This window comes from Cyprinodon variegatus, unplaced genomic scaffold, assembly GCF_000732505.1.
Source record: "Cyprinodon variegatus isolate N-32 unplaced genomic scaffold, C_variegatus-1.0 Scaffold182, whole genome shotgun sequence".
Classification (NCBI taxonomy): domain Eukaryota; kingdom Metazoa; phylum Chordata; class Actinopteri; order Cyprinodontiformes; family Cyprinodontidae; genus Cyprinodon; species Cyprinodon variegatus.
The window spans coordinates 776,709-789,420 of NW_015150635.1; the positions used below are offsets into that span (position 1 = coordinate 776,709).

Consider the following 12,712-nt stretch of genomic DNA (forward strand, 5'->3'; position numbering starts at 1 on the left):
ATATATATATATATATATATATCAAATACCTATAAATACATTTTTATATCCTGTACAGCACTTCAGGACAAATGCAAACTAGATTCTGTTGCTTTGTACTTGTGACAAGGTAATAACTATAAAGTTTAATTATATTCTGTTCTATTCTATATATTTAAAAATATATTTAATATATCTAAATATATCTATATATTTAAAAATAAGAGTGGGGTTTATCCCATTCTTATTTTTTATCGATATCTTCAAAAGAAAACACAGGACAAATCCACATATAACAGACATATTTAGACTATATTAGGTTATTTTTTAGCTCTTCACTATTATGCTATTCTTATACATTTTTCTAAGGTCCACATTTGTGTAACATTTTTTTTTTCAATAATGTTTTTACTGCTGTAGACACCAATATTTCCCCATTGTGGGACAATAAAGGGATTTTCTATTCTATTCTATTTTATTAAGAGAACTATCAGTCAATCCTGAGATCTGTCAGAATGGAATTAGAAAGATAAATATATACAAATCAGTACAGCAGTTTTTTTTATCTGTTTAGATTATTTTTCTGTTTTGTGAGTGTGTGGTCTAGTTTTATCTAAAATATGGAGGAAGTGCTTTTGTAAAATACAGGTAAATATGGGCACAACTGGTCCCTATATGGTAAAGTTCTAAAGTTCTGTTTTTTGAATTAGGGTTAGTTTTAGGATTAAGGTATATATTCAGTTTAGGTTAGGGATTAGTTGTATGTTGGTATGCTTAAGGTATGGCTCTGGGTCAGGCCATATAAAATGAATGCAAGTCACAAAAATGTCATGAAAACAAAGCATGGTGTGTGTGGTATTTTCTGTATTTTTCTGTATTTTATTTTTTTTATACATTCATATATGTATAGATATATATATAATACATACAGAATTGAGTTAAATTCAAACCAATTCCATCTTAGAGCTGAATGAAATGTTTCAAATCCAATTTCAATCTCCATACCATGTATCCTCTACATATTTTTCTGCTGATTTTAACTCTCTGAAATGTGTCAATGTGAACAATCTTCCAGTAGAGGGCGCCCCAGAGCGCTATCACTGAATAATAGTTATTGGTTCGCCTAAAAAAAGCAAAACAATGTATTTATAAAAAGAAACAAAAATAGTAGCCTATGGAGTAGCACAAAAAAAGAAATTCTCATTCTTAAATAGCTTCACTACGACAATCTTTCTTAAGCAACGTTTATTTTTAAGACTTATAACTTAACATATCAGCTACAGGTATAAAAAAAAGGAAATATAAAAAACAAACAGTCCATTTGAAAAATACTCACTACCCTACTGAATACATTTCAATGAACACAGTGTAAATCATATCAAAAACTGAAGGTAGCATCATAGAGATCAAAGCCATTTATAGGTGTTGCTTAACTAGATATTAAGGTTATTTCTGCAAAGCAGAAAGTCTCATAGCCTGCGCATATATACAGAACCTCAGTATAGGGGCTTCGAGCAGAGATTTGCATGACCAACACAGGTCCAGGTTTCTGCAGACGTCACTGGTCGATGGTCTTTGTTTTCTCCCCACCTCCCGGAGGAGGAATACAAGTTTATCGTGCAGCCAGGGACGGGACGGTCGGGCTCCTCCGTCCGCGGGCGTCGACTTTCTTTCCTGTATGGTGGACGTCCTGCTCAACACTTCTTTCTTGGATGATATGGGGGATCATTCAAAAAGTAAGATACCTTTATTTCCAGGAACAACACTCTTTATGTAATACTTATAAGCCTAATAATTTGTTGATTTTTTTTTAATACATCAACACAAACATCCTAATTAAAAAAAAACATTATTTCTATCATAAGGTGGAAAAAAATGGAAAGCAACTTTTAAGATCAGAGTAGCTTTTGCGCAGCAACAGCTCATGGTTGGATGGGCGGTCATGTTGGTTTTGCACTAGTTTCTCTCAAGGTGACTGTGGGGTTCAACATGCATCTGTCACAGTTTCACATTAATGCACCTTCTCCGCGCAGAGAAGTCGGGAATCGCAATGTGCGTGGGCTGTGGAAGTCAGATACACGACCAGTACATCCTGAGAGTGTCCCCGGACCTGGAGTGGCATGCTGCCTGCCTGAAATGTGCAGAGTGCAACCAGTATCTGGACGAGACTTGCACTTGTTTCGTCCGGGACGGAAAGACTTACTGTAAAAGAGATTATGCAAGGTACATGGCCTGAAAGGTGGATCAATTTATTCTCTATTTTTGCGCTTCAAAAAAAATGAAAAATAAAAAAATGATAACGCCAAAAGAGTAAATGCATTTTACTGTTTTAAAATATAAGCTTTAGGTCTGTCTAATTAATGCAAATACATATTTGTGCATTTTCCCTCAGATTATTTGGTATTAAATGTGCAAAATGCGACATGGGCTTCTGCAGCAGCGACCTGGTGATGAGGGCCCGGGGAAATGTTTATCACATGGAGTGTTTTCGGTGCTCGGTGTGTAGCCGGCACCTCCTGCCGGGGGATGAGTTCTCACTGCGGGACGATGAGCTGCTGTGTCGGGCCGATCACGGCTTGTTGGTGGAGCGGTCCTCTGCAGGGAGCCCGCTGAGCCCTGGGAACCTCCCCACCAGGCCCCTGCACATAGCTGGTAATTATTATTTTTTTTATTATCATATTAACTTTATTGCAATATCTGCTTAGGCTTTAGCATATTATTATTTTTTTTATTATCTTTTTAATTTTCTACCCTAGATCCCATTTCAGTCCGGCATCCACCTCACCATCGGAACCACGTCCACAAACAGTCTGAAAAGACCACCCGCGTCCGGACGGTTCTGAACGAGAAGCAGCTGCACACGCTGCGGACCTGCTACAACGCCAACCCGAGGCCGGACGCCCTGATGAAGGAGCAGCTGGTGGAGATGACCGGCCTGAGCCCCAGAGTGATCCGGGTCTGGTTCCAGAACAAGCGCTGCAAGGACAAGAAGAAGTCCATCCTGATGAAGCAGCTTCAGCAGCAGCAGCAGAGCGACAAAACAGTATGTGAATCTTTATCAGCCTATTATTATGAAGAAATAGAAAATAATCAACTAGTTTTACTTATCCACATTGTAAAGTTATAATTGAGTATTAATTGGGGGAAAAAATAAAATAAAAATCAGAAGAAAATCTAAAATTGCATGCTTATATATATTTTTTTCATGCTGGATTAATTTAAAAACGTTCTTAACGACGTTTTCCCTTAAAAGTACAACATCTGTACAAAATGAACCTTTTTCATCCCCCTGTTAGAATCTGCAGGGCCTGACAGGCACTCCTCTGGTGGCTGGGAGTCCGATCAGGCATGACAACACCGTGCAGGGGAACCCAGTGGAGGTACAGACCTACCAGCCTCCGTGGAAAAGCCTCAGCGACTTTGCTCTGCAGACCGATCTGGACCAGCCTGCTTTCCAGCAACTGGTAGGTTTGCGTTTATGGGCATGTGTCAAAACGCATGCAAAGGACAGAAAAAGATATATTTTTTTACTGAAGGTTTAGTTGTTTTTTCACCTGATCTATTTAAAGGGCCTAAACTGCATGCTGTGATTTTATTAAAATTTGGAGAAAAAGAAAATCAGTTGAATTACAATTGACCTTTGGGTCATAATATCAAATCTATATAAATTACCCTGTGCAGGAACCTTGTATAAGAATCCTGCTATATATAAAGCTGTCATATGTGCACTGCAAAAAAAAAAAAAAAAAAAAAGGAATCCAAATAAGTTATTTTTTCTTAAATTAAGTGCATTTTCCTTGAATTGAGGAGATAAGTGAGACAATTTACCAATGGAACAAGACAATTTACATGTAAAATAAGAAAAAAACAACTGTATTGTCTTATTTCAAGTGCATATTATCTAATTATCTTATTCTAAGAATAAAAATACTCATTCCACTGCAGATCATCTTGTTTATCTGCTAAAATTAAGGGTAAATAGATTTAATTTTAAGAAATATTATATACTTATTTCTAGATTGTTTTGCAGTGTGTATGCACTTTAAAAATCCCATGCACCTTTTTCTTTCTTTGGCACATTATTTAAGCTGATTTAAGGAGTAAATTTCTCCACTGTAAGATAAATAAAGTCAATCAATCATACCAAGCTGGGATTATGATATATATAAATATATATATTTACTTGTCTGTGTCTCCTGCACAGGTTTCTTTCTCTGAGTCGGGCTCTTTGGGCAACTCCTCGGGCAGCGATGTAACCTCCCTGTCATCCCAGCTACCGGACACACCGAACAGCATGGTCCCGAGTCCTGTCGACACGTGATGAGGCAGACGGGTCAGCTGGTGGCCGAACTCTGAGCCTCATCATCCCCATAAAGGAAGCGCAAGGAAGACATTCAAGGGAACCGGGCTGGATTATACTGCAGGATCCATCCATGCAGATCGGAACTGGGAGGACTGAAGCTCTAAATGCTTCCTGGATCCACAATTGTAGATGAACACGAGGGGCTTCCTCTTGTAGAGAAAAAAAAAGTCGTGCCAATAGCTACCTGGATATACTGGGAAGGATGTGATTGGATTAAAGCACATAAGCCAGTGCTGGACGTCTGCGCGTCGAAGATTCCAGTATGTTTGTCAGGAAAATGCAACCTGTGTAGATGTGCATGATCTGTAAGATTCACTAGACTGATGTAAATTATTGGATCAGATGAAAGAGGTGTACCTCTCACCTTTCCTATCGGAAAATAAGTTATTACTATTTATTATGAAGGCAAATATAACTGATCTTATCAATAAAACAACTGCTTACTGCATGCATAAAATCAATTTTGTCGATCAAGGCGTTCAGTATATATATATATATTTATTTTTTTCGTTTGAAGAACTATAGGGAAAAGAGATCATCTTTCAGTTAAATGAAAAAAAAACACAATAATTGATGTTTTGATATTTAATTATTCAAGGAAGATTTAGGTTTGGATGAGTAAGCAGAGTTTGGTTAGAGAGTTTTATAAAATAAAATAAAAATAGAGATAGGAAGACGTCAGCTACCATGGGCTTCTTGAGCGCTGATTGCAGCAAACAATCTTTCTGGTGAAATAAGTCAATCTTTCCCTAAAAGTCTTAAAGATCATAAAAATCTCGATGGATTCACAGAATATTAAATATTTTAAACAGGCAATTAATTTGAAGATGTCTAATATTTAGCAAATAAAAGTTAGAAATAAGACAAATATTCTGTGAATTTGATCAGAGCGGTCAGGAGTATAATAAAAGGAAGAGATCATAATAATTAATATGATATTATTTATTTTGTTTACTGTAAAAAGACAGCAGATCCGGATTTTAAACCTTTTTTAACAAAAAAAAAAATAATAATTAAAAATTAAAGACCAGTTGGCAATAATTTGTGGCAATAAGAAATGCTTGTTGAAAAGTATTAGTAAAAAAAGGAGAAAAGAAACAGTTAGGGGATGACGTCATCCAGTATTAAGGCTTCTTATTCTTTTATTAAATCTTTGTAAGTTTTCACAGTGAATAAACAAAATCGTGCATAAATGAATTGGCTGTAGGAAGACAACTGATGAAACTGTAAGTAACCTACTATGTCTGGTTGGATGTATTCAAGGTCTGGAGACCATTCCTTAATTCTAATAAAACTAGAGTTTGCTAAAAAAAAAATAATAATAATAATAATAATTCTTTTGAACATATTGAAGTTAGAAAAACCAGGATTCGTATCTGAAATGCCTTGTTTAGAAGATATATTTCTGAAAGGGTAGAAAGTTTATAGTTGAAATCAAGGCAAAAAAAATATCCATTTAAAAAAAGCTTTAACAATTCTGTTTAGAGTTGTCTGCAGGTTTGGCAGACTTTTAATCTGCTTGGATAGTTTCTGAGCCAAGTGGATCAGTGACTGATTGTTGACAAGATATTATTTAGCTTTTTGCCCTGTGTCAGGGGTCAGTGAATCAGACAATAAGTGTCCGCTGTTCTCCAGCTTTAAGCGTTTTCAATGTTTGCATTGGCTCCCATTTCTAACATGACGCGCCTTTGCAGCCAGATTCCAAACAAACTTTACGCAGCGTTTGCTGATGATATAAAAATGTAATTTTGCTTTTAGACTAAATCAATTTTAGCCTACAAAACTGCAGTCCTGTATTATTGGACTGGAAGTCTAGACTGAGTAGCCTCCAGGCAGCGGGGGCCCCTTATCTCCATCTGGCATCACCTGTAAGGGATCCAGTGGGCTGACTGAGCCGCGCAGCGCTGAGGGGACTCCATGCTGCCTGCGGACGCATCTTCAGTTTATTTTCATTCCAGCAGGAATCCTGAGCGACAAATAGCCGCTGGACAGGAGAGCATGAGGGTCAAGCTTGGACTGACACTCTACACCTCAGCAATTTGTTGGGGAGGATCGGTTTTTATCAGCAAGGGAAATTGAGCCCAATTCAAATAATAATAAAACAACAGAACATGCTGAGAACTAGTCTAAATATGTCAAAGATTTCATTGTAGCAATAGCTCATCTTATAAAGAAAATACACACCAGTAAAATATAAGATAAGGTTTTCCTTTTCTTTACATACTTACCATAAACTTGAGATAACCTATGTATTTTAGCATTATATCATCTGAACATTTCACAGGCCCCAGATTTCAACATCACTGATTTAAAGCAAGCCTGAATGAGCTGGGAGATGGTACCAGTTTCACACTGATGAAATAAAAGGCTGATTCCTACATTTCTTTATCTATTCTGAGACACCGCTTCAGATCTATAATAAACATTTTTTTCTTAGTGAAATTAAAATCTGTATGTCAGCAAATCCATCCCCGTTTCACACTTAAAGACTTGTGGAGAACAAAGCAAGAAAAATTTAAAATGTTTAAAATGACCCTTTTTAAGTGGTGAGAGAAACGGTGATTTACAAAAGTTTATTTTATTGAAATATGCTATTAAATGGTAAAAATCAAGAGGACAAACAAAATCTTGCAGAGCTTTAATGCAAAATATATCAACTAACCCCCCGCCCCCCCCAAAAAGTATGGCAATTGGCCTTTAGCTATGAAATAATCTATTAAGACAAATGGAGACCCACCTGCTGTATTTGTTTAGCTGGTGCTCAATGTGTATAGAATAAATCAGAGAATCGACAGGATAGAACAGTATTTCACAAACTTTATTAAATGAAATATATTAACTCGTAAATGTCTCCTTGAATATGGAGTTATGAAATTAAACTATAAATGGTTGATATTTTCTAATAGTGGAACTAGGAACAGAAAGAATACACAAAAAACAAGAATCTTGTGACCAAAAATAAAATGACAGAAACAAATAAATTAACGTAAAACGGTACAGAAAGCGATTAACAAATTATAAATAACAGTAGAAGTAAAATATATTTCCATTACTTGGATGAACAGAGATAGATTTGAATGAAGTATTCAAATAGCTAAACCATATTTTGAACAGCAGATGTCTAGTTTTTTTTATTTCACATTATGCATAAATAAAATTTACACTCACACTACATACATGCAAAATTGCTCTAAAAAAAAAAAAAAAAAAACAGGAAAAAGCTATGACACTAAATCTCACAGGTCTTTCTAATGAACGTTCATAAACCATTCGGAGTTAACATCCTCTAAGTTAACAGAAACTGCACTAATCAAAATGACCGGAAAATTGTAAATAACTATATGTGTCTCATTTCCGTCAGCTGCAAAAACAGAATGGATTAAATCACTGTTTTATTCTTAGCTTAATAACAAATAACTTGTAGCTAGGAGCAGCACTTATGCTCAAAATACATATTTTTTTATTTGAGAGTTACTTCTACCCACAGTAAAATGTAATAATATCGAGAAATCGGCATAGTAGTAAACATTTAATTAACGAGTGAAATACAGTAAACGAACAGAGGCGTCCCCGATGAGAACGTTTGGCAAACAAGTTACAGCACAATTAAATGTTTTATTCTATAAACTGTGCAACAGGAACAAATACATGCAAAACCACTTAAACAGCAAAACAACCGATAAAGTATTTAAACTTTAATGAACAAATAAGACATTTTGTGCAAATTATTCTGCTGCATCAACAAGATTTCCACGAAATCAACATGGATGCAACATATAAGGCCTTTTAACGTATTAAACATTGATGTCATCAAGGAATTACCCTTTGAAATGGCTAAACTGGGATTTTTAAATCAGAGGACTGAGTTCAACTCGATCCCTCCTCCTGCTTCTTGAGAAAAAATTGCAGGGCTGAGTCCCACTGATCTCTTGGAAAGCGGTAGGACAGCATGCAGTAATCCAGCAAACATCGGGGAGCTAAACAGGGAGAAAAACATAACCTTTAATACAGAGTGTGGCAGAAACCATTAATGCTTTAGAGGAAATCACACGAGTCAGAGCTTCTCATAAAAATAAAATACCACTGAAGAGAAGAAAAATCAAAGCAGAAGGACAAAGTTTTTAAAAACATAAATTTAGCTAAATAACTTACCATTTTTATTGATCTTATCGTCTGAATCCTTCTCATTTGCAGCACAGTCCTATGAAGAAAAAGGCTTTTTAAATGAGGATGCAAGGATACCAAAATTATCAACATAATTAAATAACTTCTTAATCATACTACATGGTTTAAGCACAAAGCAACACTTAAGGAAGGAAACGTTTAAGCTGCTGTGACAGTTCCATCTCATCCTGATTTACTCGGCTATCCAGGATTAAGTTGCTCCACTCGGAGGAATGTTCCTGAGCTTAACACGGTTGAGGGCAGCGGGGCAAGACGCCATGCATTATTGGTTTGTTTGAAAGAAATGACAATGGCTTGTCTCCCTTTGAATGGAAGTTAATCGGTGTTTAAACAGTGGTGGCTGCAGCGTGGCGAAGAGGGCTTGTTGTCAGAGGAAGATGAAGGAGAAGAGATGTTTACTGGGAGTTGAAGCAGTGGCAGGTAAATCCACCGTGAAGGAATCCATTTATCTTGGTAAAAGCCCGCCTGCTAAAGATTCACCGGCGGCCCAGACCACCTCCTGTCAATTAGCTAATGGACTGCTAATGTGGTGGAATTGTGTGATGTGCGCGAATAAACCAAGAGTTTGACTTTTTTTTTTTTTTTTTAAAGATGCTCCAAGTCGGCAGCAGGTTAAATTAATATATTACCCCGCATATTTTTAAGCTTGCATAAAACATTGCTTTTATTTTCCAAATTGCCATTTACCTGAATGAATGTAGCCAGCAGCACGCAGCTCATCTCCTGCTGCAGGATCACCTTGTTATGAGAGTTGTTGTAACAGGCAGAGATGAGGGTAGGAAAGAGCACTCTGATGAGGCGCGGGTGGCTGAAGTATTGGAAGGGCAGCTGACACAATTTCTGCAGCACGCTGGGCTGGCGGCCAGACTGCACCATCACCTGGAACACACAAAGAGCGGCCAGTCAGTCACTAAAACCTGACAGTGGCGCTGCTGGTTGTAAATCAGCACCCTGCGCCCCTCCCACATGTAAATCTGCCTCTAAAACAACATACAAACAGCCATTAGGAGGAGACCTGGGGAGGAGAGCCTCCCACTGCACAATCACAAGCTATAAAACACAATGGGAGAGAAGAGCGAAAGAATGACAACACGATAAGCTGCAATAGAGGGAAAATTTTAAATGTAAGCTGATGTCCTCATTAGCGATTAAAACTTTACTTTCAAGTCTGGTGTGAAGCTTCAAAGCAGTCGGTGCAGGAGTTAAGCTCGGGTTAAGAGGGCACTCGCAGTGCAACCGGGGTATGAAGGGGTGGAGCTAGAGGTCAAACACACGGTGTACAAATTTTTACCAGCTATCAGAACTGGGCGATGTCATTAACAGTAATAGATTCCTTACTCAGTTTTTTTTTATTTATAAACATTTGAAACTAAAAGATTTCTTTAAGAATTGAAGAAAAATATGAGAACAACACATATATATAAAAACAAAAAAACAGTCTAATAATAGGAGCAGAGACATCTTCAATCATGAAAGAGAGAGCAGTTACTTTAAGAGAAATGTTACTAGTATTTCATAAAAAAAAAAAAGACTTATAAAGTTCACATTTTGAAGATTGTTTGGCATCTAATAAGAGCTATTAGCCTGGCTTACATTACAACAGACGTTTTTGTGCACGTTGTCTAAAACAGTGATTCAGAAACATTGATGCTTAGAGACGAAAGTGGTGGAAGAAACTCGACTTTTTTAATCTGCTGAATATAAAAGCACCTCTAATTAGCCAGTTAAACAAGAATATTTGCATTTCTTTTAAAAAGAATGCATTAATGTGCCTTACTGTGATCAATTTTGTTATTTAGTTTAATTTCTGATGAGCATCCAAAGATCCTCTATAGATTTGAGCCCTCCTGACCCAGACAATGGAGACATCAGCGCTAGAGAAAGTCAAAAGAACGCCTTAACTCAGTTTTCCTAAAGGCTTCCAATTTTTTTTTTTAATAAACATGTTAAAAAAGCTCAAAAGGCTAGAAATCGTTCTGCTACCTAAGGAGTCTTGCTATCTCTCCTCTATCAAAGCTGATTGATCCAAAAAAATCTCCATATGTTGCAGAAGTTATTGATTCCTTGAGTTTGAGACGGCCCTGTTCAGCACGGGTTTACAGGTACGGACCGCAGGACCGCCGACTCAACATCAATGGAAACCAGAAGGCTGTGGGGAGGTCCCACAGTCGCCGTAACATAAATTAAAAAGATTTACAAGGTTTTAACAAATACACACTAATAGCCTTCCATTGGCCCCCACCTCTGATAATGCACTCCAAGTTTGAGAAGCAGGATAAACAAAGCGATAAGTCACTACTTTTATCTGTTTAAAGAGCCGCTTCAGAGCTGAACCCTTTTATTTATTTTTTTTACTGTGGCGACACAAAATAGTTTCATTTCCGATCATCACTTAAAATCAATCTGTAAAAGAGGTTTATCTTCATTTAGTTTTATACTAAATGTTTAAAGCACTAGATGTGTCATCTGGAACGTTGCGTCAGGAAGGGCATTCGGCATAAATAATTTACCACGTCTGTGAACGAGTCATATCGTCCTGAGTGAGGGAGCAGGAAACAGGACACAAACATGTCAACTGGAAATGTGATTATCTGTAGGGCTGCAACTAATGATTATTTTGCAAATCGATTAATCTATCGATAATTTTTTATTTTTATTAATCGATTAATTATCGGATAACCAAAGGTTCCTTATGGAAGAGTTTTTACGAAATCAAACCAGGTGTAACTAAACCGTTTTTACTTGTGGAGTTCTGGATAGGGCATATTGACAGACAAAAACATTTTATTTGATCTAAAATGCAAAATGTATATATATTCTTTTTAAATTTTGCTATAATTGCTGCTCTAAATAGGTTGCTCTGTCAGAAACAGTCTTGTTTTAGAGTCTCTAAACTCCAGTTAACGATTAATCGATTACTAAATTAGCTGACGATTATTTCAATAATCTATTAAATCTTGATTAATGTGATTACCGTAGTTGTTTTAGCCCCAATTATCTGTCAACGTTACAAAATGCTGGAATAATTTATTTTCCGTTTCTGCAATTCACTAAAATTCTGAAACGTTAAAAAGCCTACAATTTTTCTCTCAGGAATTTTGGATAAACAATGAAACTCATTAATTTAAGCTGGCTGTATTACATTATTTCCATGCTACTTCTACCTGACTTAATAATTTTTTTTATATTTCATTCCGACATCTTGATGAAAAACTAAAGCCATTATTTTTAACACCAAAAAACGTACTATAAACATTAGTCTGCAAATACAGAAGAAGCTCCTCATTCTAATGTAAGTATTTATGAAAGAATTCAACACCACAGCATGTAGTGGACATCTGAGCTGGAGCTCAGAGGTGATCCAACACACAAATCACACAGCAAGCTCATAATCTCCCACCATGCATCTTCATCCAAACTTTAGCTGCTTAAACAAATTACAACGCCTCAAGTGCCTGACGCAGAAAGACATAAAACAAAGGCCGGTGGCAGAGACCTTAGAGGTACACAGAGATGTCAGTTTCGCAGGTGAAGAGCCAAAAACCGGATCTGAAACGACTTTAATGCTGAAACTAAACAGTTGAGGCATCTCCACCTCACAGTTCAACATCATAAAACGAATCACTGTGCATCTGGTCCACATTTAACAGAGAACCCTGAGAAAACTCAAGTGCCTTAGCTGCTCTGTTCTTCCTTAAGTTCAGAGACCTGGCTTTTTTTAAATGGCCTTATAGTGCTTTAACCACATGACTTCCTCACAGCCCACGACCACAAAGAGTGTGTAAAATTAATGTTCTGAAACAAACAAATTCCTGAGGAACTCTTGTGGAAGTAGAGTCAATAACCATAAAAATAATCCCAATTGCTTGAATACCAAAAAAATAAAAAGCTACTAGCTTAAAGCTCTGGAAAATATTGTGTATTTATACTTTTGGAAAAGCTACAGCGCTTAATGTGTATGTTTATAGTTGTTGCTTAGGTTAGACCCCCCCAAACACCTTAGGAGGAACCAGAGGTAAAGTAGGGCCATATATCTGACACTTAAATCCACAATACAAACCAGATCCAGTGGAAGGTCTTTGCTGATAACAGGCAGCAGAGCAGACGGCATAAAGTTCCTGTTTAGTGCTTTTTTAGGACTTCTACAATGGGTGTGTAAACTGCCTTTGGACTATGTGGCAGACA

General features: G+C 36.8%; 2 protein-coding genes across 4 annotated transcripts in view; one reads left to right on the forward strand and one right to left on the reverse strand.

The window, feature by feature from the left end:
* The first annotated feature begins 1,547 nt into the window (after nucleotides 1–1,547).
* Nucleotides 1,548–4,813, forward strand: isl2 (ISL LIM homeobox 2). Its single transcript, XM_015378916.1, is given in 7 exon segments — nucleotides 1,548–1,620; nucleotides 1,623–1,715; nucleotides 2,013–2,202; nucleotides 2,372–2,631; nucleotides 2,736–3,022; nucleotides 3,276–3,443; nucleotides 4,184–4,813. Coding segments are annotated over 7 exon segments (1,188 nt in total). The 3' UTR covers nucleotides 4,301–4,813.
* Nucleotides 4,814–7,010: 2,197 nt separating this feature from the next.
* Nucleotides 7,011–12,712, reverse strand: part of scaper (S-phase cyclin A-associated protein in the ER) — a 71,005-nt gene continuing 65,303 nt past the window's right edge. Inside the window, exons 29-31 of one of the 3 annotated variants that reach the window (XM_015378942.1) lie at nucleotides 9,215–9,406; nucleotides 8,495–8,543; nucleotides 7,011–8,319 (exon numbers count right to left, since the gene is read on the reverse strand). In XM_015378942.1, coding sequence (XP_015234428.1) covers nucleotides 8,210–8,319; nucleotides 8,495–8,543; nucleotides 9,215–9,406 — 351 coding nt within the window. In that variant the 3' untranslated portion in view covers nucleotides 7,011–8,209. The remainder of the gene's footprint in view (nucleotides 8,320–8,494; nucleotides 8,544–9,214; nucleotides 9,407–12,712) is intronic. The other 2 variants (XM_015378940.1, XM_015378943.1) reach the window with 2 other exon arrangements.